The 27,488-nt window shown below is 42.1% G+C and overlaps 1 protein-coding gene across 2 annotated transcripts; it reads right to left on the bottom strand.

Annotated features, from left to right (window-relative positions):
• Positions 1 to 2,891: 2,891 nt before the first annotated feature.
• LOC136427495 (MAM and LDL-receptor class A domain-containing protein 1-like) lies at positions 2,892 to 22,486 on the bottom strand. 2 transcript variants are annotated; one of them, XM_066416379.1, is made up of 17 exons: positions 21,972 to 22,486; positions 16,850 to 16,999; positions 16,366 to 16,497; positions 15,614 to 15,810; positions 14,737 to 14,827; positions 13,973 to 14,137; positions 13,086 to 13,345; positions 12,719 to 12,806; positions 11,707 to 11,940; positions 10,518 to 10,651; positions 9,765 to 9,905; positions 7,558 to 7,648; positions 6,650 to 6,754; positions 5,724 to 5,873; positions 4,989 to 5,094; positions 4,409 to 4,553; positions 2,892 to 3,434 (listed from the first exon to the last, which is right to left on the bottom strand). In XM_066416379.1, the coding sequence occupies exons 1-17, from the start codon at positions 22,021 to 22,023 to the stop codon at positions 3,303 to 3,305; spliced, it is 2,373 nt and encodes a 790-aa protein (XP_066272476.1). In that variant the 5' UTR covers positions 22,024 to 22,486; the 3' UTR covers positions 2,892 to 3,302. The 2 variants fall into 2 exon arrangements, with proteins under 2 accessions (XP_066272476.1, XP_066272478.1); XM_066416381.1 differs by having other exon boundaries at positions 2,893 to 3,434; positions 15,614 to 15,744; positions 21,972 to 22,485.
• Between the last annotated feature and the right edge of the window lie 5,002 nt (positions 22,487 to 27,488).

The raw sequence follows: 27,488 nt of genomic DNA, 5'->3' as shown, positions 1-27,488 counted from the left end.
ACCAACACTTTTAGAATGGATATGATTTCTTGTAATTTTTGTTTCATTCTTCATCAAACCACCCATCCATTTATTTGTCTATCCCTTCATCCACTAATCCATCCACACATTCCTCCATCTATCCATCCAAGAATACACAGACAACTTGTATTCATATTTCAATGTACTTTGATGCTACATGGTAGCAATAAATCTTGAGGGTACAGGACATAAGCGCCCGTGTGTAGACCATAGGAAATGCCTAATTATTTGTACAGAAGCTGCCAAATACCTAACGAATGGCCAACAATGTCACATTTGACATAATCATTCTATATTTGGCAGTGTTCATGTCGAGTGTACGACTCTTAACTATCTCTTCTGACAATCATGATCTATGTAGTATGTAGACGCATGTTGCAACATTGTATACACTTGTTAACATTTTGCAATGGAAAAATTGAAGACAGATTTTCTTAGGTGGTCCCACATTGAATAAAATCACAGCACATGGAATTGTTGCCATTTGTGAAGGTGTCTTCAGTGTAACTATCAAGTCCAAGTAGTTCCCAAACAAGAAATACTTTTTTAAGATATTGTCTTTGTGAGAATTAGATAAAAAGTGATCATGACATGATAGCATGGATCTTCTGGTGAATTGCCTTAAAAAAGCCCTTAAGAGGATTTTTTTTTGTCAATCCAAATAAAGTTTTAAGAAAATAACACTTTGTTTCATGAAAAACACATTGTTATCACTTGCAACTCTATTGTACAACAAACATTACCAGTTACATGTATGTGTTACATGTACATGTACATGTATTTAGTAACAGAAGAATTAGCCTTCAGTTAAACTGGGCTCACCAGGTTGGAAGACCGTTATACATGGCTGATATTGTGCATGGCATGGAACATCAGCACCTTGAGCTTTAGGAGGGTCTGCATGCCCTTTTTCGTGAAGCGTTACGAGCGATTTTAATTCACCGTTAATCGTTACCAGCCGCCCTGAATTTACCGTTAAGCGTTATCGGTATATTACTCGTGAAGCGTTACTGGTCGTTTTAATTCCTCGTTAAGCGTTATTTGTCATCCTGAATTTAACGTTAAGCGTTATTGAGTAATTCCTCGTTACGCAGGAAAAAGCATTTCAGTGGGTCAAGATTTCAAAATTTTCTCCCGAGAGCACACGGCTCCGGCAAAAATTTGTCGGTAGGGCGCCCCCACAAGATTTCAAGCTGAAAAACTTCTATTTTTCACTCTACTAGCAAAGTTTTCTCCTCAAAATTCAGGAAATTAAGCATTTCGCGGTTCAAGATTTTGAAATTTTCCCAGGATGCATGCCGGGCCTCCGTCGAAAAATATTGTCAGGAGGGCTTCGACCCCCAAAACTCAAGCTGAAACTCTTCTGTATTTTTTCACAAACAGAAATATCAGCAAACTTAACTTACATAACGAGTAATATTTGCCCATCGAAATGCAAGAAATAGCGTTTCAGGGTGTCAAGAATTTTCCCCGGGAGCATGTCGCAGCTCCGGCGAGGTCTGGAGGGCGTGACGCCCCTCAAAAATCAACCTGAAACTCTTCTGTATTTTTTTTTTTCAAATATAGAGATGTCATAAAACTTAGCTTACTCTTCAGCAAAATCCCCCCTCAGAATGCAGGAAATAGCGTTTCAGAGGGTCAAGATTTCAAAATTTTTGTCGCGCCTTCGGCGCTCGTCATCTAGCCTGGAATCCATCCTATTTAGCTTCCGGCCGCTACCCAAGCTCCGCTGCCAGGCAGCGGAGCTTGGGTAGCGGCCGGAAGCTAAATAGGATGGATTCCAGGCTACTCGTCATCGTGATCATGAAATTTCCTGTCGCCGTCGAATTTAAAGTGTTCGGAGCAGGCGTGCGAGAATGGCATAGCCTAATAGGTCTCTTGCCACAAGATAAGGACGACTAGTGGCAAAAAACCGTCGTCTTCAGGGGTATCTCATGTTCTAAAAATGCTGAATTTACCGTTAAGCGTTATCGGCCGGCCTGAATTTACCGTTAAGCGTTATCGGTTGGCCTGAATTTACCGTTAAGCGTTGCCAGGACCCCCCCCCCCCCATGCAGACCCTCCTTTAGCAGGGTTAGATTAAATGTTGCAAACTAAGGAGGAAACCTGAGTCTCACCACTATAGCTGAGTGGGCATTGCTCACACAAACACCCTCCAGTTTAATTCCAGACTTCCAATTTGATTCCGGACTGACCTCCCATATCTCAGCAACCTTACATCTACTTGGGCTAATATTGTTAACTATACGTAAAAATGATGTAAGAAATACGTAACCGCCATCAATGACCGCCAGGGGATTAGCCCAAATCTGCAGAAATCCCTTGAGCCAGAAATCTGCAGAAATCTGTGACCTTGAGTCAGAAATCTGGGAATTGAGCCAGAAATCACAGGGATTTTGTATTTCTGGCTCAAGGTCCCAGCTTTCTGGCTCAAGGTCCCAGATTTCTGGCTCAAGTCCCATATTTCTGCAGATTTCTTGCTCAAGTTCACAGAAATCTGCAGATTTGGGATGATCCCCAGGGGGTCATTGATGGCGGTTACCTATTTCTTACATCATTTTTACATGTATGTATAGTTTATAATATTAGCCCAAGTAGATGTAAGGTTGCTGAGATATGGGAGGTCAGTCCGGAATTAAACTGGAAGTTCAGAATTAAACTGGAGGGTGTTCACAGCAAAGTGTACTCCTTTGATATCTGCGAACAAAACTGACAAGTAAACTTTTATTGCACAACAATTGTACAATGCATATAAGGTATGGCATCACAACCATTCTACAAGACTAGATTAGTCTTGTGTAGAATGCTTGTTATATAGCAGAAGATTTTACAACAATTGAGTATCAGTGGTCAGAAAATGAACAGTTGCATTTGACTTTCACCAATTTTGACATCATTTGGATATCATACCAGTTATGCTGCTTTATTTTCAATTCAGGGCATGTTTGCCTAATTTGCATAAAGAGCACAAGAACCATGATGTCCCACTAGGACCATAGAATATCACGCCTAAAATGATGAGAGACATCAAGGATCATCTACAATTCTACACTCTACACTCATTTTCTAGGCCTCTTCTGAGAATCTCCTCCTGGATTAGTAATACAGCACAATAAGCACACACTATTCAGGTGTTCAGGATATTCTTTGGAAGACCTTAAGAGCACTGTTTTTTTATGTGGGGGTCTAGGGGTACCCTGCGAATTGATGAGAGTTGACGTTACAGTCAGTGGGGATCACTGAGGAGAGGGACGGGGCAGACAAACACGCGCCGCTTTCCATCAGATAACCCTGTCAAAGTTGTTGTGTGCTGGCGGCGTGACGGGACTGTCCTGCTCCTGTAGAGTCACGTACTTCCCAAACTCGGGGGCAGAAACGTCAGGTAGGTTACACTTCCCCCTGTAGGAAGGGCCCTGTAGAACAGTGATGTTGACATCAATGCTGTGATACACAACCAAAACAACGCAATCAGAGATGGCAGACTTAATTCAATCATGCTGCAATTTGGTACTTGGATCAGTCGGTAGGTTTAATATTATTTGGCGGAAGGTATGAGGTCGTGGAACTCTAGTTTCGTAATGTTTTCTGTAAGGTTCTGTAATGCCCCCTGTTCTACAGTGTCGAATATCTTGCCACGTACTACTGGTTTCATAGCAAGCTGCGTCGGGAATACGCTCGGCATGCGCACTGCATATGCAGCAATACGCAGCTATAGAAAATAGAGTTAACGTTGCGCACCACATAATCGTGCAATGGATGCGTTGAATTCGTTATCTGTACGTTAGGTGTGCGTCACATGTCAATATATTCGACAAATTGCATACTAGTATACGCACAACTGTGAACGAGGCTTTAACCCCCCCTCGCACTTGTGCGTATCTTCAAGTGCGCATTACATTTTTTTTTGTTCAAGTTTGCGGGAAAGAAGTTGTTTTCTACTTTGACCAACCGTTGTGCAACCCAGTTATCGAACCAAAGAAATGACTTCTTCGGCTTCAAACTTAACCTAAACCAAAAACATGTTAATACGCAACTCATGCTGCCTTCCATATACGCACACGTGTGAGGAAGGCTTTAAATGCAAGCCACTGTATGAAACACACACAAACAGATGCACCTGCTTCATGATCAACTGTCGGGTGGAGGCAGCAGGGATAACTTCTTTGATTTAGAAAACAGAAAAGACAATTATATGAAAGATGTCTAAGACATTATATGCAACCATAAGATGGAAAAGTAACTTCACTGTAATAACCCCAACTCAACTTTGCAACAATCGGTTTTTAGGAAAAAGGGACATAGGTTTGATCATTTCAGAACAACCACAGGTAGACTTCTCTGTTTTTGTCTCTTTTCTCAAATTTCCTAGACGGTTTTACTAATATACCTTTGTCCTCTTGGCACTTCCGTTCACGTCGCTCTGCTCCAGTGTGCGCGTCCCCTGCAGTAGGTCCTTCAGTTCGCCAGGGGGCCTGTACGTTAGTTCAATGTCTCCTCGTTCACAGTACTTGAGAAGTTGGCGCTGGATTCGTCTGGAACAACAGTTGTTTTGCCGGTGAATGCATACGAGGCACGAAAGCAAAATGTTGTCCATACAAGTTGAGGTCTTCTAATTGAGAAAACAGACAAAATGTTTTCTACTACTGTCGTAACGTTATGTTCACATAGGTTGAATGTTTCGATAAAGAAATAAATATCCTTATTGAAATTAAGGCCCAGATGCAATCCTACTGTTCAAAATTCCTGTTATTACTGTATCTCTATCAGTCCTGATAGCTGTGGCTAGTTTCTCTTTTTAACTGTGGAGTGACCTGTCCTTGGTGCTGACCGGTATCACGGGATGTGTCGTGTACGAACTCCTTCTATTAGCTGACGTGTTAAGGTCTTTACATTCTGTAGTAAGCAATTGATATGAAAATAATGGATTTCTACTGGTTGGTGAAAATGACAAAACTTGCACTACTCACAATCTCTTGTAGGAAATGACCGCTAGGATGATGACCACGACCAACAGAACGATGACCGGAATGAGGATGGCGACCGTGATTCCAGTCTGCATCGTCCATCTACTACCTAAAATCAACCGTTATCACAGGTTTATCGTGTTTCAATTAAACTATCATGCAATAGGTCCATTATATCAGACGTTCTATCTAACAGTCCCTTTTAGCAGAATCCCATCAAAACGTTATTATCTAATGTCACATGCTTTCAGCACACAGTTTCCATATCAAGGAAGAGGGCGGGTGCTGAGGCCATGTTGGCGTCCTTGATTTGCATTTCAATAGACCGCAACTCAAGCGTACTAGAGTTTTCTAATTCTATCGTCAATGTTGATATTTGATATATTTTCTAGTTTCTTTATTAAGCAAACTAAAGAGAGGCTATTTTTAGAGGATTAGAAGACGTCCGAAAACGCTTGAACCAAGATTCACTGCAGTGAATAGCTGCATCAGCTTCCATTATCAAACAGGGAAGGACAACAAAGTAATAACGGGGGGTGAAGAATTAGTCTTTAATATAACTAATAACGTTGGTGTTAATCATTACAGGAAATTAAAGCTATTTGTGAGTATGTTGGTGTCCCTATGACATCACATGAAAACACGTTATTGTGTATGTTTAGAACGGATCAAAGACTTTTGAGGATGTTTTTCTGACTTTGGCTATGTATGTTTAATGTTGATTTTGGCTTAGCTGACCGTGTCTGTGTCCTGTTGATCCGTCACAAGGACAGGGATGCCGGGATCCTTCAGCATCCGGCAGGCCTTGCGGCTTCCGGTCTGCCGGGGAACTTGTCGGAAAGCTCACGGTTTCCGGTTGTGGTCTTCCCGGAGGTCTGAATGTGAAGTCTGCCAAGAATATATGATGAAGATGATGAAAGGACAGTGAGTTTGGACGAAAAATAACTGACTACGATTTTAGCAAATGGGTACCGTTGTAAACTTATATTTGAAAAGTCTACTATACTTTGTTAAATATACCCCAAAGTCAAGTCCTCACTTGTTTTACATAAGCCCGCCATAGTTCATAGTTCAGGGCTCTCCCGTCATTTGTAACCTATGGGCCGTTCAGACGGCTACACGCCAGATGATCGAATTGATCAATTATAAAGTCACAATGTGTGACGTCAGGTCTCGGCATTTCCAAACCAAAGTGAATAGGGCTTCTTGATCTGGCTTTCCTGAGGATGGATTTAGAGGAATTTTCTAACAAATTCGAGGGAATCGAGGAGATAGTGAGCTTTGAATTCGAAAAATACCTCAAAATCCATCCTCAGGATACCCAGATCCAAAATCCTTGTTCATACTGAATGGGAAATGCCGAGATCTGACGTCACATATTGTGACCTTAGAATTGATTAATTCAATCATCAGGCGAGTAGCCGTCAGAACGGCCCAAGTTACAAATGACGGAAGAGCCCTGAACTATGGCGGACTTATGTAAAACATGTGAGGACTTGAATTTGGGGTAAATTTAGCAAAGTATAGTAGACTTTTCAATTTTAAGTTTAGCGTCCCTTTAAGCTTTCCAACTATATCGGATAAACACAAACGTGTTGCTTTTCAAGGATCTTTACAGCGAGAGTGCTTCACATCACAATTTCAGACAAGGCAAGTCAGCCTACCCGGAGGAATGCCGTCCCTAGGTGCCGCAGCTGTAGAGTACTGCTCACGTTCTGCGTTCGTTGTCTTCTGCATCGCTATTGTCGGCTTTGGGTCCGGGGCAGGATCTACAAGTTAAGCCGTATATCTTAGAACTACATGTAGTAGTGTAAGTGATAGGTTAAACTCGACATGTTGAATTATTCATATACTTGTACGTAGGTTAATCATTTTGTATCCCATTGTTTGTTTACATGTATAGTTGTAGAAGATCTTACGAAAGTCGCTGCACTTTTGTTGTGTCAATAAAGATTGTATAATACTAGCGGTTAAAAATAATTTTCCTTTCTTGTAGCCTTTTGCAGCTCACTGAGTCGACCCATTCTTCCATTATACGCATGGCATATCCAGTTTTGTCGGGTAATATTTCTATGTCATGTGTTAACTTACATGGGGGAAGACCTAGAACAAGCCATCATGGCTTTTCTTCCCCAGCACGTGTATTTCGTTTGGTATATCAATGTTCTGTAAATTGATTTTAACATTGTGCAAATAAATAAAATCATGCAATCAAATCAAAAAGTGAGCGGTGTCGAATAACATAAGAAATACTTCATGCATGACGCTTCCGGGTGACTGGTTGCTATAGCTTCAGGAGTTTATTCTGTCGTGTCGCTGGGTTTAAACACGTGCACATTTCAATGCTTTGTATAAAGAAGAGTCATGGCTAAGGATAATACGTACGTCGTTCTTTATTGCTCGTGGGAAATGACTTTTACGTAATACACCTCGACATGTTTGCATGACCCAAAGCGGACGATAATTGGTAGCGCACTATAACTGGTAGCGCTACGTTACAGTGACATTAACGACAGAGCGGTCATTGATTGAACGGGGATAATGAGATAACACATGATTTAAAAAGTCGTACCTTCTGATGGACAGCGACCCGCTCGGAAAGTGACGTCATCCAGCCCAATCCGTGCTTGGCTGCTCTGGGACTTATGACCTTCAAATTTGATCTAAAGCGATGAATGTGTAACATTAGGAACACAACGGTCAGTGATGCTTACAGATTGTATGGTTGTATAGTGTTAGGTTATTTCTTACAGCTACACAGCCATGTGGACTTTCTCTGCCGAAATTTCAGTAACCTTTCAGCTTAAGACCCGTCTCACTGAACCCGCGGCACGCTGGCGGCGTCGCTGCGTCCTAAACTGGATTTGTGTTACCGTTGACTTAGCTTTATAATGGGAATATCATTCAAAACGGACAATTCACCCATTCTCCGTTAACGTGTGCAATTGCTGTCGAACAAGAATATCCGTGTACCTAATTGTTAAATCGCACATTGCCTTCGACTTTGGTAGTTTAATGTCACCAGTAGATATAAGAAATACGATACCGTCATGACAGACTATTTTTAGGCAGTAAAGGACATTATTATGGCTTGAAACCGTCGAAAATGACCTGTCGCTAATCCAAAAATCACCTTTGGCACTGCATTTACATGTTGAAGAACGCGTTTCTTGAACAGAATTCTATCAATGATTTATTCCTACCGGTGAGTTTGACATGAAACAAGCAGCGGAGTTTGTCCAGGTGGACCATATCTCAAGCCCAGGTGCCATTTATGCCTGTCGCAAGTTTTTAACTTTGACTTACGTTACAAAGACGAACGAATGAAAATCTGTCAGAAAAGATTGACTTGTCCGAACTGCTCATGTGTTTTAATCAGCCACAGTATGTAGTATACTACCAAAGACACTACAGTGGCAACTGCGAACTATTGTCGGAGGAATCACAGCTTTGTTAGAGCTTGACGCGTTTTGCCATTTTTTTCATTAAGCTTACGTTACCATTATTACTGCTCTAAATAGAAGCAGTAGCCTAAACCTGCCCTTTACAAGGGAGAGCATAATCAGATAAGTACTTACCTGCCGCTAATTCATTCAGCAACCTGCCAGTTTATCTTTTTTCACCAAGTAATTGCCAAATTGACTTACGTTACCCCATGACTTACGTTACCATTACCGTACACGTCATCGAACATACATCATGTTAATAGAATAATCAGGATTGCAAGTCAGAGGGTGTATCATGGGTCAGTCTCGTTCTGTGTAGCACCTCTGCGGCCAAGTTCTGACGCTGTTCTTACCTTGTAAAACGTCAACAGATGGCACATGTGCACAGGAAACCATTTCATATCTAGGAAGCCGAGTTTGTGATATTTTCTCGCTAAGGTTCAAAAATGATACTCGCCAGCTTTCTTAGACCGAGCGGTTAACTCCCATTGGTAATAGATTGGTTCAAAACACTTGTTTCATGGAGGAATCCGAAAAACTATAGGCACATTGGTAACGTAAGTCAAAGTTAAATGTTGACTTACGTTACCATAGTTATTAAGGACATTTAGCTTAGTTGGGACAAACAGAGGTAGACCGCATGTCTAGCATCACTTATATACATAGATGAATCGTTACAACTGTCACCAGTGGGTTAATACGCTTTTTTGATATAAATTAAATATGAGCAACATCACAGTGTTAAGCGGTCGATATCTCAAAAAAGGGAAAGTCCTAGCACCTACCAAAACTTGTTTGGGATAGTGAACAATAGTAGTTATATGTTAGGCCCATTACGTAAGTTTTACGAAGAACTTTATTTTTGACCATTTTTCAACCCCCAATTGCACACGTTAACGGAGAAAGGGTGAATTATGACCAAAAAGACAACAAAACAAAGAAAGCTTCAAGATATTATTTTTTTTGTCGATGAAATTCGTTGAGTGCTTTGTCAATTCGATCGGCCGCAGCGACGCCGCCAGCGTGCCGCGGGTCCAGTGATAGGGGAGCTTTAGTAACCCTCTTCGGGGTTTGATGCACTCTACTACATTATGCCGTATTGTGATACAGAACCAAGGATGCGCCTCCCAACGTGATTGAGTCTATATAACCTAGCCTCTAGATCCCCCTTCCTTTCCCAGTATATGATCGCTAATAAAGCCCCCCTCTCACTGGACCCGCGGCACGCTGGCCATATGGCGGCGTTGCTGCTCCCTAGTCCTTTTGGTATAGATCAGCCAAACGTTTTTTGTATACATTGTATAACGTTAGATATCATGATACATTTGCTAACCTGAAACTTTGAAGTTGGCCAGATGTCCACCCTGACCGGCGTCCATTGCGCCCCGACTTTGCCCTTGTTGTTCCACAGTTTCCTCACGGCGCCCCCCTCCCCAATCGTCTGGTACACGGTCAGTCCACTAGACCCGTCAGCCTAGTAACATCAACAGGAAACAAGCGATAAACCTTCAGAAATGTTGTATGTATATGACACGGGTTTCATCAACAACGAAGGTTGTAGTCCTTGCTGAACACTTTTCACCAAGTTTGAACTTTGACATGTCATATGGAAGAACATATTATCATTATTAAGTAAAAAATCTTTGTTTTAAACGGCATTGTTATTGTATGGTCAGAAAAGCACTGTGCTTGACATGCGTGTTTTCTGCTGTTATTTGTTTGCTCTTTCTAATCAGCTCGCATCCCTCTATCATGTCATATTATGACTAAAAAACGGCGGGCCGTTGTTGAACAATTATCCGAAAAATCACGATTCTCCACCAATTCTGGCTCTTCATCATATTGCTTCATCCGCGGCTCCTGTGGTGGTGGCATTGTCATTGATACTATACATCAATCGTTATTGAGCCGGGACGGGGCCCACTACCAACTACCAACCACCTTTGACCCGCTACTCCTGTCACACTTTCGGTGACTAATTATGCGCAATCAATTCTGTCCTCAGTTAGCATGAAGAAGAATCGAGTTCCACATATTGATCTAATTTGTTCCTTTGCCTGTGACAGACCAAGGAGGTTAGACAGACCTGTACGTAAACGAAGAACTCCAGGCAGTAGATGCCGTCTGCAGTCATCCATGGTGTGAGTAGCCAGGCTAAGTTACTGCGGGTGTCCCCCGGGCTGCCTCCGCTGGCGGCTACCTGTACCATCATATAGCTTCCTACAGAACAGCACACACGTGAGATTAATCACAACAGATTCATTTCAAATGTTGAGTAGTTTGTGAGCGCCATGTGGCGAAATGTCAAGTGATGAAGATATAGCTGACCATATACGTGGCCACGTGGCCGTAATTCCGACACTTCATGTACAGTTATGAATGGACGTCATAAAAAAAGGAGTCGGTTTACCTGGTCCAAAAGAGTCTGTGGAATTTAAGTATCTAAAGGGGGACTCAACGGCAGAGGAAAGTGTTATGGTTCTGCAGATGATATTTTTCTGAATCCAAACAACTGCATTTGGCAACTTAACATTGAATATGGACTAAGCAGCAGTTGCATTATTCAGCAACAATATCCTGGTAACCCCCCGAGTACCCTCCAGATAAGTTACAGTGCACTTACATCGCCAACAACTATTGGTGAAACATCTTGGGTTGATCTTAATTTTCTTTAAATTGATTTTGTTCAGCAATGTGTTTCTGGAACTTCTAGCCTTAGCAACTTCATTTTCCACTTGTTTCTGGTCAAACATTCACTTCGATCTCTTCTCACAGTGCACGAGAAAATTAAGATAGGCGATGTTCATAAATCTAGGGCTGATTTTGAAAATGATATTACAATGTAGTGGTGTGTGTATGTGTATACTTGTTCATGAGTTTTCAGCCTTAATCATTATACATTATTAAGTAAAGAAAACAATGAAAATCCATTCATTCCGACGTTGATAGTCATGACGTTTCAATGTTTTTAACGAAAACAAGCCTCAGTTGCAACAAAAGCTGCGGGGCTCCAAACTACGTATTTCCGAGCCCGGACCAGAAGCTATATGTCACGCAAAAATGATGATTATAGTAAGTTGATCAGGAGATACCAAAGTTCTATTGCAGTACCATAGAAAGCCGGGGACCGAAATCGCACTTGGGCTCTGTAGACACCTAACGTTACCCGTATATCAAATATTCAAATATCATAACAGTCCATCAATAGCTCATTGATCTATATACAACACGCTACTGGTAACATAAAATTTTTTGCAAAGGTGATTAGAACTCACCTTTTCCAGAAGTATGATCCCTCAAATTGTCCGTGCTGGCCCGCTGCACCCACGTGAGCTGGGACCTGGTAGAAGCGGCGATGTACCCGCACAGACTGCTGTCGTCAAAACTACACGTCAGGCTTGACGGTGAGACGGGCGCGCGTGTCGTCTGTACGCGTGGTGTACTTACTGTCGTAGAAAACGGTACCGGTGCTGTTGTGACCGCTGCTTCTGTTGCCAGAGTGGGCTCCACTGGAATGATCGATATTGTACAGTTGACAGAAATTCCACTGGGAGAGAACTACACGATGCTGTGCAACTTGCTGCTTTACATGATTTTGCCTTCATTTTTCTTAGCTACAACGGTGATGCAAGAAAGACGAATGGCGTAACAAATGATCTGTTACATTTGAGCCACTGTATACTAAATCAGGTGTATGTAATCTGCATAAACTGATGATGAGGCCATAGAAGCGGTGAATTCATTCTTCGATAACGACTAATGTCATACAGTCAAAAAGTCCCATTATTTGCGTTGCCAGTTAAAGATCACTAAAAGCACTTTTTCACCCAAAAGATGCTATTTTGGAGCTATTTTTACAAACCCGCTGCACAGAAAAGACGATTTTTTTTCTAGGATAATGACTGACACGGCAATAAAGGTCATCATTATGTCTGTGTAATAAAGAAAAGGGAAAAACCTTGAGGATACCTTTCTCGATGGCACGAAACCACCCAAAACGCACATAGAAGGCACGATTTGGGTAATCAGGTGACAAGGCCGCGTTACCGTTATCCCACACGCGCACTGATACCAGTGAGTATTCGCGGATGACCAAATCTGCGCGGTCAAAAACCGCTCCGAGGAACGGGCTTTTCGGGAAATGTAAAAGATTATACATTGCTACAGCGATAACCGAAAAATCTGGATCCAAAACTATCGAAAGAACCTATAATTTGCATATATTTACAACCGGAGCCTAAGTGAAAAACGAAAGAGAAAAAATGAAAGGCATCACGGGAAACATACCTGTAGTACACGGACCGTCTTCAAAACTGACGTCATCCATCGCTATGTCTCCCCTGGCTTTCCTACCGCGGACGGCCTCAAATATAACCTATCGGTGGTGATAATATGTGAGAAGGTGTGAAATACTGCAAACAAATTTCACAATTTACCAAACCAATCTCCATTGCCAATACTATCTACACCACAACAAATTTACGCGAATGATTGAAAATAATATAGTAGCTTAACGAGTAATGGTTATGATTTAAGTAGGTTATTTGTGTTTCCACAATACGTCCACACATCAAAGTAGCACTGCCATGTTAGTTGAGCCCCCGCCCCTGAGATGTTGCCAAAATTACATGTATATGAGCTAAGTTTACAAGACCTGGAAAGTCTGATTCGCCTGTATGTTGACTTTCCCCTGGTTCCAGTTGGGTCCTTTGTTCCCCTCTCTACTCCAAACAGGTGCGCTGACGTCATTCTGAGACAAGCGCAGGTAAACATTCAACTCCCCCATGAACTGGCCGAACATGTGGTACCAGAACACCAGGCACTTGGGTAGTGGGGAGGGGCGAAGGGTTGGGGTCATGATGCGGGCATGATGGCCTTCCTGTCTTCGGGATGCTTCCATGTATAGGTACTTTCCTGGGGGGAAGGATGAGAGAATGGGGTCAAGGACACAGCCACCATAATGCGATATCTGTTGTAAATCACAATAAAGCCAACTGAAGCCATATGATCTATTCTTGTGTAGGATAATCAGTGATGTGACACAAACTCTCCCTGTCCAGGACTCTATGGAGCCCCTCAGTTCTGTAGAGTTTGTAGTCGTTCACCTCTAGACTATACCAGGAGACTGATTTTTACAAATGAGAAGTACAAATAGGAATTCAGGATTCTTTATCACTATGAAGAACGTCTGATCGGAGCCCGGGATTCTCTTTTACCATGGAAACCAGCCGGCACAGCCTCCATCACCATGGTAACAGATAGTTGATCATTCTCAGTCTGACAATAATTAGCACATATGACATGTATTAGGATGTTTCCAATTTTCCTGACTTTAATAGAGGTGTTGGCCATCAAGTTTCGTTAGGGGCCTGACCAGTGCAAGGCATACTAGAAGCATGACTCATTCAGGCTAAATTAATGAGGACGTGAGAAAAACAAAATCCCAAGGCAAAGTAGCGATTTGACAGCTTCAACTAGCTGTCATGTGCCAATTTATCAGAAGCTACCTTAAAAGGATACAACTTTCGCCATGAAACGTACCTTTGCCTGTGGTGTGGTCTCCCCGTGGTCCCGTGGCTGTTGTAGGGGTCCTTCCCGCCTTCAGTCTCCAGTCAAACACGTCATCCTTGTCTTGCACGTAGTCGCACAATCCGTTATCGAAGTTACAGTCCGCCTTCTCAGGCAAGGCTCCTTCGTTATCGATTACTGTCCCAGAAGGAATATTCGACATGTAGCTTCAACACGTTGGTACATAGGAATACTTGTATTCTGTATTCTGGTTATTATAACACAACCTCGGGCACATTTCCCTGGCCGACGTTTCGGTAACTCCTCAGCTACCTTCATTACGGCGTCAACTGACTGTACTACCCCTTGTCGCAGGGTGGCGTTTCAGCAATGATGCGCTTCCAAACGTGACAATATCCCCGCCCCATTTCTCTCTTCTTGACTGGAGTAGATCTTCTTATCCAGATAGCCTCTTTGATCCAGTGTGTGTGTCTGTCAGCCTCTATATCTTTGGCCTTCTTCGGCCAGGTAAATGTTTTGTTGAGGTTGTGTTATAAGAACCCTCTACTCCGGAAAGAATTTGTTAAGGTACGACAGGTGAACACTTATGTAGAAACCATCCTGCAGAGAAACATATACCTTTGTAATGATATGTGAAGGCGTTGTTGCTATCCACGTGTACAGTAAAAAGGCACGCCCAACACAAGCAAAACTGTCGTACAACAGTTGCCGTAAGAGTGTCGCACAGTTGTCGTGTAACGGGTACGCATGTGCAATGATGTGTCACTGAACCTCACCGTCAGTTATACATGGGCCGTCCGAGAAGGTGATATCGTCCAGCGCTATGTCTCCCCTAATCCCGCTTCCACGGGCACCCTCAAATACAACCTGCGGAAATGGTGTACGTGTGCTTTCATCTATACAGCAAACAGGATCGTAACAGCTAAGAAATGACTCTTACAGACATGCATACACAATCTTAGACAAAATATTGGGGGAGAGGTGTTTGAAAACTTACTCTCTTAAAAAAATACCAAATCATGTTAAACCCATCAACAACTCTACCACAATGTAAGAGTCACTGGCGAGTTGGGCAGCCTTAGCTGCATATCTTTTACTGACGAACAATTAACTTCACCTTTTGAAATGAGAAATGCCAGTTCTAACTGCGGTAAATCTCACGTGACGTTTTATTTTGAATTTTCTGTTTGTTGCTTGTCAGTATCCAGACCACAAAATGACGAATCCTTGGTATTTAAAGGCATCCTCAACTCCAGAGGAACTAGTGTTATTTTCTGAAAGACCGCATCTTTATGAATACAAAATCAACTAAATTTGTAAAAATTAATCACAGATGAACAAATAAAGGAACCATTTATAATTCAGGGATTAAGAGCGCCTCAGTTGAAGCTCGTCCAATGGTTGTTCGCAATATGATATGTGACACCTGGCTGTAATCTATCTGGAGGGTGCTCGGAGGGTTATCAGAATATTGATGCTGTATAACACAACCGCTGCCCAGTCCAAGTTCAATGTCAAATAACCACTGCAATCTTGTTTGGGGATTCAGAAAAATGTTATTAGCATAACCAGAACACTCTTCTCTGGAGTTGAGCATGCCTTTAATGTACTAAACATGTTGCAAGGATGAATACTCGTTTTGATCTCACCCACCTGATAGTCCATATCTGACTCCACGGTAACCTGGCCTCGCAGCCACTTGATGCCACGATCACCAGTTGCCATCCAAATCGGCTCATGCAGATTAACCAACCCAGTGGGCAACTTGTATACGTTCAGTGCGCCTGCGTGGACGTGACGTAAGAAATATCGGCCAATCAGAATCCTTTGAGCTCGAGCGCTAAAGAGGTCTGCTTAAGAAGGGATCATGGTGTGAGATTTGGGTGGAGTTTGGGCAGGTAGTCGGACAGTGGGGGTACAGGTGGTTACAAAACACACAAACACATAGAGGAAACAGTCACTGTGTTGTTAAAACCAAGAGAACACAAAACTATAAAACACAGTTGTTATTGACAAACAAAGCAAAGAAAAGCACAACATTCCCAAGATTCAACACAAAGAAGACAGGTTTGATTGAATGTTCACAAATGAGGTTTTTCATTGGCACGATTAACGGGTAACATTATACTGCTGTATTCATCAGCTGATTTATATCTATTTTGGTGACACCTTTTTGGTTTCTTTTTCAGTTTTTATTCTTTTTCTTCCTCCCCTGTTGTGCCTGGTGGCACATATCAAGGGCGGCAAGTTTCCTTGATGTTACAAACAAGACTTTGGACGTATATGGTGAGGGGGATTCATAATCCTTCCTATTCTAGAAATTCATTCGTCGCTACCGTTTAAAATGAATGAAGTTGTGTATTTTCCAATGTCTCCATATATCATGGTTAAGATGTCGTACTTACCGATGTGGGAGCCAAACAGATGATAGTAGAACTCCAGACATCTGGCTCCCACCTGTTGCATCATGGGACTGATGAGTCGCGCGTTGTCCCCCTCTGTGCGTGGACTGGACGCCTCTATGTACATGTACTTTCCTGTGTGTGTACCGGATCACAAACAACGTGTTTTCTCAGTGGTTTACGATACAGTTAATACAATGAAGGACATAGAGCAGGCAATAGCACCTCTACAGTGCCACAGTAAAATTTAGGATGCCGATAGTCTGAAGAACGAATGTTGTATTCCAATTTTTGTAGAACAATGACAAAAAACACAAGCGCATTCCACAAAACCTATTTTCTCTCTACAAAAAGGATAGTCCTATTTAAGCCCTACGACCCCACCCTGCAAGTGGTTGCATTGTAACAAAGGTGACGTCACAAATTTGACGAAACTGACGACTTCATGCATAGTTAATCAGCTGTGATTCAGTATGTAAGTTGACACCTGAGCCAGTGGTGTGGTCACCGTTGGGCCCCGTCATCCCCGTGCCCGTTCTGCCCGACCACTGTCTCCAGTCGAACTCATCTGTGTTGTCCTGCGTGTACCCGCACAAGCCACGGTCAAAGTCACAGTCCCCGGGCTTGCTGTACACACCTGCAGCACGACAGTCAGGAGAAATGTCATCATGATAGTATTAATAGACTTATTACCTTCGCCGAGAAGGTTATGTTTTACACAGCGTTCGTGTGTATGTGTGTCTGTGTCCTTTAGACTCGCCCATGAGGCGTCGCCAAAAAATACTAACATTCCGTAGTGGTAAGTGATGGGATTTTCATTCTTGGGGTATTTTGAAGTTAAGTAAAGTTTAGCATTATTAGATATAATTCATACAAATCTGGGCCTTATTTACATAATTTATGAGCAAATGCTACAGTGGCCTTCTTTGCTAGGATGAGACTTTCATACTTTGAACAACTTGTTTTTGTCTGGGTCTGGGTCTTCATACCTATAAATCAAGATCTTTTTTTTATGGATTTGTCTGAAATTGTGCATGTCGGTAGTAAAGAGGGTATCAAACGCCTTAGCCACACCGCAAACAACATAATTACTTCACGGAGGGTTGTGTCCTATTGACTCTTGTTTTTGTTAACGTTGTTGTTGTTGTTTGAACAAGTTTATATCCTTAGCACTCTCATCAAGCCAAGGAAGGAACTGCTGCTGCATAAAAGATGATTAGCGGCAAGATAATCATGACGAATCTGAGAGAAAATATAACATGTATTGCAAGTGACGAAGGTAATCTATGATATTGAATGAATGGATGAAGGAAAGGCCTTTATTGTACGTTTCTGCTCTTACAAGCTAAGTACAGGTCATGGTGATAAAGCAGTGGTATAATTACAGTGATATCTAAAACGTGATATCTTACTACATCTAAAGACTAATTGACATATAACAGAAAAAAGGACGGTTTATTGTTAGTAGCGGTAACGTTAAATATTCGGTGAAAATAAGCGAGAATATCGATCCAACTGCCGCGTCATTTGTCCACTCGCATGGACCCTCTGTGAGTGGTAACATTTTTGTTTGCATAGCAAAACCAGTAAACCGCATTGAATGGGGTAACACCAGTTTTGTACAAGTTTCGTAAGGCCAGACTGGTAGATTTGATCCAATCACACAGAGAAGGATCCCTTCTCTTATCTATTGGTGTGGTGGGTTCTCTAACGTGCTCGAAGTGGCTCTCTTTAAACTCGATAGTCACGTACTCATTTTCATGAAGTAGTATCAGGACATTGGTGTAAAGTGACTTTCCCAAGAGTACAGCATCGGGGCTTAAATCCAGAACGTTTAGATTCTGAGTCAAATACAGCAGGGCGTCGATAGACGTATCGACGGTAAGCCGAAGCTCGGACGGCGTTCGCCTGAGCTTCTGCCGATTTCCGTACCCTAACCACACACTGCAGACAACGCGATGCCACTAACTGATTTGGGGAAGGTTGGTTCTTGTATTCGCAATGCAACTAGTTGGTACTTTATTGATTCAACCCCCAATATCACTTTCATCATCGTTAAACATTTCACTAACGTTGGTCAAAAGTCTTTTTGATAACTTAGTTAAGCCTTTTTTGTATATTGTATGGATATCCGGATCTGAATTAACATGTTTTGACCATACCTACCTCGAAAACTGTGAAACTCATAATACAAATTGCGTTCCACTTATGGTTCGAAAAAAGTGTTTGTTCTAGTCTAACTCGTACTTACGTTGCTAATCTATAAGAAAAAATAAGACACAGACATGCTTCTACTGAAGCACCTGCCTGTTGGGAATCAGTCAGCAGTATGCGGCTAGAGGTCGGGGTGGTTGGGAGTAGGCTAGAAAGCTTTAGGGGTCGGTCGGGAGTAAGTCATTTAGTGGTTGGGAGATGGTTATAACATGGTTGTTGCTAAAAGATACGCGTGGCCTAAAACTGATCAGACTGCTCCCGACCTACCGCTAACTTTGGTTGATATGCGTCTGAGTTTTAACTAGAAAAGGAGGGCTGTACAATTAATAACATACGTCATACATATACTAAAATATTGCATAGTTGAGATGCATTTTCAAAAACGTTTACTGTAGTTCATATAAAATCTACCCCAGGAAGCTCTGCTTCGTGATGCAACATTGTACTTATCGGTGACCATGCCTGGATTAATCACAATTGCTTTAGACACGTATGGATGAAACCTGAGTCTTATAAAGTAAAATAGTAAAATACTGCCAACCAACTTCGCCTCCGGCTGCAAGATATCTATGTACAAGAGTGGTTTGTAACAAATCTAAAAGTTACTAGTTGTAAACAAAAAAATGAATTTATGATATAAATACCTTTGAAATTCATAAAGCGATAAAACAGGTAAGAATCAGCAGTCCTAAATCCAATATAGAAACAGACAAATACCACAATAACGCCGCTGACGTGCGTGTGTGTGCGTGCGTGCGTGCGTGTGTGCGCCCACGGTACGTGCGTGCGTGCGTGCGTGCGTGCGTGCGTGCGTGTACGTGCGTGCTTGCGTGTTTGTGTTCGTGTGTGTGGGAATGGGTAGCATAACTCGAGAAGCCATGGGTGGACCCAGATAACATTAGGTTGGTGAGTAGGGGTCGGAAAAACGAAGGTCAACTTCCATAATGCGCCCCCTAGCGGCATTCTAAGGTACTGTAGCGGAACTTCCGGTTGCGATATCTCTTGTTCTGGCCATCCTCGTGATTTTTGAGTGGTAGATAGCTCTTGTGATAGATCTTCAAATGTGCGGTTTGGAAATATATTTCAATCCAGTATTTTTGTCAGAAATGTGAAAACAAACTGACAAGCCAAATAATTTAAGAAAATCCTATAAGAAATTGGCGAGTTTCTTCAAGTTGAAATTAGATGGAAATTAAAGGTGGTAAATAAAACCATCCAATCAAAGTATCTACTCATCACGACGTTATTTTTAGAGGCATATGGCTCCGCCTTTTCCTAGCATAAAGAAAACAAACAGACAGACATGCCAATTTTACACCGACATAACGGTGAACCTATGTGATCATTTCTTAGTGATCCAGGCTAATTTTTTCATCAAAGTCATGTTGCCGAGTAACATTAGTTAACGTAAAGTTAACTGTCTGCAGAGCTCTGCATGTTTAGTTGGTTAGCTTGTATACTAGCTGTTTGACAGACATTGTTTGATGATTAGGTATACACGATCGATAACACGTCCTCGGTCTCAAATGACACATGGCGTATAACTGATAGAACTAGAGAAGCTGGTGTGGCGTGAAGGGATATTTTAGAAGGGTTGTGGGAGTTAGAGTGGTGGTTTGACCCTAACGAGGCCCGACTATGTTGACAATGTACCCGTCTCTCCAACTATAACATGACAAATATTCACCGTGGTCGTATCACTATCAACCAAACGGAAACGTACACCATGTTGATGTAACCCGACCAAATGAATGCTTGCATGAAGTCGTCACACACATCCTCCCTACTGTATATGGGGAAGTTGGCACGATATCTGGCTACTTCATTTTCGCAAATTAACGTTTTATTTTGAAACCGCGCGAAAATAAAATCTAATATTCCATTTTTTTGTTGATACGCTATATTTGTTACTCAGTCCGACTGGCAAACTGAACAACTGAAATATTGTTTACATCTGTGTTTCAAGTTTCTACAATATATTGTTCGTCAAGCGTTCCTCTTTCCTTGTCATTACTTGCTCGTGGTAAGCTGTACCATAAACAGATCAATTTCTAGAGTTGACAGAGTTTCATATGATAAGGAAATGTCAACAACGTTCGTCTATGTCACAATACATTCAATCAACCATGACCCTGTGGCGTATCAAAATGCCGACCGAGGACTACAACACATAACAGTTTTCCCCTTTATTACACTCTCCTATCACTCTGATTTTGATCCTTGAAGATATTACCAATATAGTTATGCCATCTGTGGTTTGATATTTCGGAAAAGGGAAGAAAATATAGAGTGGCCCGGATAAGACGCTGTAAAAAAATTACTTTGGCACAATGTGAAATATGGCACATATCAATTAACAAATAGTTCAAAATGTTTGTTAGTAATTACAACAACATCGCCACAGCTAACACGCTCTTATCTTATAGATCAGACTATTTGAATCCGCAGCACACCCCAGCCACACTAGTTACATTCTGTAATCCCCTATGGGTACATTGTCATTACGCTAAACGATATGTTACGGTCTGGGTGCCAAGTTTCGGCTCCCAAGAATCCACGTTGCGTTAGCCTAGAAGTTGGCCCTAATTTCAGGGCCCGTGTTGGCCAGCTTCTTGGTTCCAAGGTCATCATGCCCCTGAGAAAATTTTGCACAGACCCCCCCCCCCCTCCGGTTTCTCAGGATCTAGGGCAGGGGGGCCGTGGTAAAATTTCCTCGTGCCATGTTGGACCTGGCTGAAGCCGGGAAAAGTCTAGCTTTCATGCTAGCACTGCCCTACTCCTGTTGGCTCGCCCTACCAGAAATCATATATCCCATCAAATGCCGTCTTGTCCCTAGCCAGCCAAAACACTGCAAGCGATCAAAATAACCCGCTCCCCAGCGCTACAGCTGTGGAGAGGTGAATATTGTATATTTTCTCTAGCAGCTTTGACATATTATTTTACTAAACGTATGCTCAAGAAGCATATGCATGTAAATGTTACGACGTATTTATTGTATTCAGAATTTGGCCATATGCAAACATGAGTGTAAGATCTATATTTGCGAGACTGACTGAAAGATTTGGAGTGGATGACACATTTACGGACAAAATGATATCATTCAATCGCAATATGTGAACATATCTTGAGGGACTATAGCCAAATCATTATGAATCACATCCTCCTGTAAACTGACTGAGTGACTGAACTCAATCCCTTTCCGTTTAGAAAAGCCTGAATGTGAATATCACATAATTAATATTGTGTTGTGAACCGCGTACAAAAAAGACAGCAAATATTCCTAGTAGCCAAATAACGTTTGCCACGCCAACTGCTAATGTTTACGGCCTCGTTGTTTACTTGTAAAATCCCTGCCACAGTGATCCTAGCAGATTGTGGAACTGAGAGTGACTTACCCTTCGAAGCCAGCAGGACTAGCACGGTTAGAAGCTGCAGACTGTGCGCCATCCTTATCCCAAACTGTAGGCCTCACTTTCTCCAAAGACTTTGCACGAAGTTAGAGTGTGACGAGAATGTATAGAACCCAGACGTGGACGCGTAAATCCTTCTTAAATCTTGTGGTAGCCAGTGGTTGGTATGTAACGTTTAGAGGGGATCACAGTCGTCCGAGTCTCCCTCCTCTAAATTTGCGAGGCTGTGGAAGGGGAAGTTGGGGCTTCCTGTGGAGAGGCTGCCGGGCAGCTGATAAGAGCTGACGTCTCTGATCCGGGTATAACGTGACACCCCTCAGGAGGGGGTTACAGCGCTGGGGAAGGACGCAGTCGGTACAGGACTTCTTTCCACAAATCTTTCAGACTGTAGCCTTCTGATGATAACATCCGCAGTTTTCCTGACAACGCCAGTCAGTTGTACATGCCTGTAGCCTCAGGATGGGTGGCTTGTTGAAACGAGTCCTCGATACTAGAAGTGAACACGCCCGAATAATCCACATCTGTGCCACACGGAGGAATGCCGTGTGATTCAGCTTCCTGTGGCGATCTAAGATTTCTTTTCTGATTAAGATGTTTTAGATTAGATAAGATTCTACTTTTTTATCGAACGTATGACTTTCCGATGTATACACAACCGTAGAACCTATGTCGGTGAATAAAACTCGTCCTTGGAGAAATATATATGGCTTTTCACAGACTTATCAAAATAAAACTGTGAAATAGAAGGGTCAGATGACTTATTGTTCCCTTGCAGTTTGCTAGATTATAATGATTTTTCATCAGTGCGTTTCTTTCCCAATGATAACGTTATCTAATGAAACAAAGATCGACATCTCCCAACGGAACTGGACAGTTGTCTTGAAAAGATGAAGAATAAAGTATGCTTACAGTGGCAACATCACAGTCTGGTATTTAGCAGCTAGATTCACATTTCGTCGATTAAAGAAACACAAAAGCGGTCAGGCCGCTATGCAGAAGTGACACAGGTGAAAATTGTACGGCGCTGGAAACATTTTGAACATACCACGACGCTCGGCGATAGCCGATGATCATCGTGAGGTTGACGCGGTATGCTATCGTAATTGCATCGTGCGATGTATGTCACCGGGCCCTAAGGCACTTCGGAGAAATAAAGATTCGCCAAAAATAGTTACTCAAGCAACTGGATAAAATTTTGAAACAGACGTTTCAGACAGCATCCGCTATCTTTCGTCAGTGACTAAGGAAAGATCTGGCAGAACTAAGTTCTGACGAAAGATAGCGGATGCTACCTGAAACGTCTGACTGTTTCAAACAAAGGAGAAAGACATGTACATTTTTGAGAAATGAGAAAAGAATTTTATCAGCTTTAATGTTTCGGAAATATAATTGCCCCATTTCGTCCTACAATCGGGTAACGTAGACCATGCCATGGCAATCCAGTTTTATTTCCAAGGTCAAAGTCACAACATCAAAGGGCTGCCCTGCCCTGACGATCCTTTTCAGTATTAAAGAACATGAAGAATCGGCTACTTTTTTCCCTATTTCGTTGGGAGCAGTTTTCTATTTACGGTCCGTAGTCCGACTAGTGCTATGGGGACTTTGCGGGTCATAGCATGAATCCTATGGAACTCTTAACTAGATCTCAGGGTTGCTATAATCCATTAATAGTCAGTATCTTCAACCCGCACTGTACTACACCGTCCCATGACGTCTTAGCCCCCACTCCCCTTCCATTGATGCTCTCGCGTTTCAAAAAATCCCACAAGAAAAGTTCGATTGTTTTGCAGTGACGCTTGCCATGAGTTCTGTACGCGCAGAGCATATAGGTCAATATTGTATTGTGGGTTGTTCGAATCCTTGCATGCCATGTGTGCATACGATGTTTCCTAGTCTCTACCAGACTTCTTGGGTTGCTGGAAAAATAGTAAAATTTTGCCAAATAGGCTGACTAATTCGCCAGAGGATTGTCAGTCGTATCCCTCCTATCCCCCAAGATGACATAAACATTCAACAAAGCAGCCTAAAACGTAGTAGTTCTGTTCCGAGAATGGTTGGTTGGCTGGTGAAGCAGGCTAGTCAGGCCCTATGACAGATCTATTTATTCAGATCTACCACATTAATGAAATGATTGACATAACAGGTGACTATCACCTTTTCAAGATGTCAACCCAGACCAGGCTGTAAGGTTTGATCCACTCACACCGGGAATGACCCCTACTCGATAAGTTCTTGAACCTGCTCGAGGCGTGGCTCTACTCAAACACGGGACCTCCATTTAACGTCCTGTCTGAGGGACGTCCCTAACCGAAGCTAGGTACTCGTTTGCACCTAAGCGAAGAGAGGAAAGCCGTGTAAAGTGCTTTTCCAGGGGCACAACGTCAAATCAGAAGACCCGGGATTTGAACACAGGACCCCTGGGTTCTGGGCCAAACACTCTGCCACTGCGCCATAGAGACGCCAATAAGAGTTCAAGTCAAATCGCTCCTGTCACTGTTCCTGAACGTCGTGCAAGGTCGTTTATGCCTGTCGAACTGTCGACAAATACATTACGATCAAGTTTCGTTTTTAAAAGTAAGACAATCGTGACATTTAGATTAGCCAAACATATAAGACAAGAAATTGCCGTTTTCATGACAATGTAATGTGTTCTGTCTTTCTGAAGGACAAAAAGAAAACAAGTAGTGTTTATTCTAATATCATTAATAGCTCGCTAAAGAAAATGTTTTAAGGACTATTTGATGTTTTCTGCGTTATCTACTTGGCCTAGTGTAAGAAAAATGGCTGGTTTCTAAATGACCGTACGTACGTCCTCTTGCTCCTAAAAGATGTAGCCAAAATTATAAATCCTTTCAAAAAAAGTCAACATGTACTGTGACATAAAAGTGTAAATAAGCTGACATTTTCAGGGATCATAAATGGAGACATTTTCCTTAAAAAACGGTACATGTAGGTGTGTCTGAAAAATAAACTGTTCTCCATTTCGAACCTAATCATCGCTACTTTGCAAATTTCACGACCCAATGGCTTGTTGTGATTTTGTGACACATTAAAATGACAAAAATGTTCAACCAGCACGAATGAAAAAAAGGAAACTTTTTAAAGTTAAAAAAAGAGTATCATGTGAACGCTGTGCTGTTATACAACCCCATAGTTACATTTAGTTGGTCTGTTTCAGATGCGAAATGATGCCCGCGCTTGTTGGACGTGTGTCTATCGGCGGAAACACCTTGTCTGTGTGTGGGGAAAGCGGCAGGATATCTGACTCCTGCCGGCGGTATAAAGATGGCTTAGTTGGGGAAACATAACCGGTCGCGCCCAGGTCATGATCGATCTATCTAGACTATACGTAAGCTTTTCCATTCCAGCGATTCAATAAAGTCCAAAATATGACTCGCTAGTTGATATTTACACTTCTTTGAGTTTATGTGTATCCATGCAATGGTACGCCATAACTTCACATAATCTCGTGTTTTAAAGCTATGCGTACCTGAATGCACAGCAGATGACGTGGAAGTAACAACTCTATAAGGGATTTCCCGATCTTTCAAGAATGTCTAAACAGACCATGAGTTTGATGTACCACAGGTGTGGGATAGATATAAATGAGTTTCATAAGAACGCACGGTTTCAGACGTTATTATTGGTATAACCTATAATGTACTACACGACATAACGTTACATATAGTCAGTGAGACCCGAGACTGGTCCACATCCTGTTAACATCATGCAGACAGTTGTCTACACGATATCACATGTGCAGACAGTGTTGTACACGCAATCGCACGTACACGTGTGCATTAAAACATTGTGGACACGGCTATCAACTTGAATGTTGTGGCAAAATATTAGTAAAATAGAGTTCCACGACCCCATACCTTCGCAAAGTAATTTTGTGCCATCTCCATGCAAATGATATGTAACAAGTCACCATTAGCATAATTCATATGAATTAATCATCTCTTTTTTCCAAATCCCAGATGTTGCAAATATTTCTTCAGTAAACAATTGTAGCATTTCCTAATTACTTTTGGAAATGATGTTGATATGTACATAATCCGTCCGGTGATATTCACCTGTACATAACCTTCATGGACATGTGTCACTGGTGGGGAGGGACTACCAAATGGACTTTCCAATGCAACGCATGTTTAAGCTTCGCAAAATGCTCCCTTTAAAACACATTTACCTACATTTCAAAGCTAAAATATTTACCACCACTGTAAAGCTGGATTTGTCAGGTTTGCTTAGGTAAAAAAAAAGATATCAATTCCGGCATTTTAAAGGCACCCAGAGCATTTGATGAGGCTTGAAAACTGGAAATATTCTGGTTGCTGTAATCTTTATGAAATTGACATTTAATGCCACTGTTTACCACATTTGCGTGCGAATTTCTTATCAAAAGTGCTTAAAAGCGGCACAAAATAAGCTACATGGTGATCTTTTAGTTTCACGCGCCTAGTGTACATAGACCGATACCATAGCCCCGTCCACCTCCGTCAAAACGTAGAAATGCAAAATTAAAACATAAATATGCAAATATTTGACGGACATGCAGTCACTCTCTCATTGGTGATGGACAGTCAGGATCATTCTACATGTAGTAGGGCTTGGATTTTCTATCAGTTATCACCACACAACGACATCGTATCTTTGCTCCTTTAATGTCGATATATAACGGTATAGTGCTACTGAAACTTACTATGAGTAGAAATGACTAGAAACTGGAGTCTTTTGATTCAAGTTTCAAGCCTCATCAAATGTTCTGGACGCCTTTAACGAGATACAGCCAGAAGTTTCACATGGGACCAGGTCCTTATCTCCTAATGTCCTAATCGATCAGTCCAACCAATGCATAGGATTCAGGGGTCAATTAGTGGTCAAGGCAAGCCAAAGGTCACATAATTTGGCACAATTTTAAAATACACATTCTTCTGTCCTCCTAGTAGAAAACTGGACCTTTCTCAGTTTCTGAGCCAAATTTGCCCAGGAAGAAAATCATTTCAAACATGTACATCTACATAGGGTGTTGCCCCCAAATAACCCCTTCAGGGGCAAAGTAGGGGGGGGGGGTTGAGGTCCCGGGCTAAGGCGGGCAGGCCTCCAGCCTGGCACGGAACGACTCAACGGTGGGAGCCGTCGCAACCGTGCCAGGCATGGTATTCCACTGAGAGATGGTGCGGGGAAAGAAAGAATGTTTGTATGTGTCGGTTCAAACATAAGTAAAGAAAAGATCGGGTACGCACGGTGCACTCTACTGCGCAACTCATTTGGTGGTCCCTCCCCTAGATGTAAATACTAGTATACTAAGGGCTACCCGTGTTGGAAAGAAAACTGATATATCAACTATCCGTCCTGTTCTTGTTCGATTTAGGAAATATACTGATAAGCTGAATGTTGTATATCAATCAAACGTATTGAGAAATCAAAATGTAGCATTAGAACAACCTACTGTTTCTTATTAGATTCCCGATTTAGAACATGTATTGATTAACTACTGTA

The sequence above is a fragment of the Branchiostoma lanceolatum genome, chromosome 2 (genome assembly GCF_035083965.1).
Source record: "Branchiostoma lanceolatum isolate klBraLanc5 chromosome 2, klBraLanc5.hap2, whole genome shotgun sequence".
Lineage (NCBI taxonomy): Eukaryota > Metazoa > Chordata > Leptocardii > Amphioxiformes > Branchiostomatidae > Branchiostoma > Branchiostoma lanceolatum.
The sequence above is the reverse complement of the archived record's forward strand: the minus strand, read 5'-3'. Positions and strand labels throughout refer to the sequence as shown.

What these genes read in the sequence shown, in the direction of transcription:
- LOC136427495 (XM_066416379.1), bottom strand. Translation starts at nt 22,023, where the DNA reads ATGGCGCACAGTCTGCAGCTTCTAACCGTGCTAGTCCTGCTGGCTTCG. An exon ending in CGGCCCATGTATAACTGACG is followed by an intron (nt 14,138 to 14,736) that starts GTGAGGTTCAGT and finishes CTTCTGGGACAG; the next exon opens with TAATCGATAACGAAGGAGCC. An exon ending in ATCAACAGGACACAGACACG is followed by an intron (nt 5,095 to 5,723) that starts GTCAGCTAAGCC and finishes GGTTGATTTTAG; the next exon opens with GTAGTAGATGGACGATGCAG.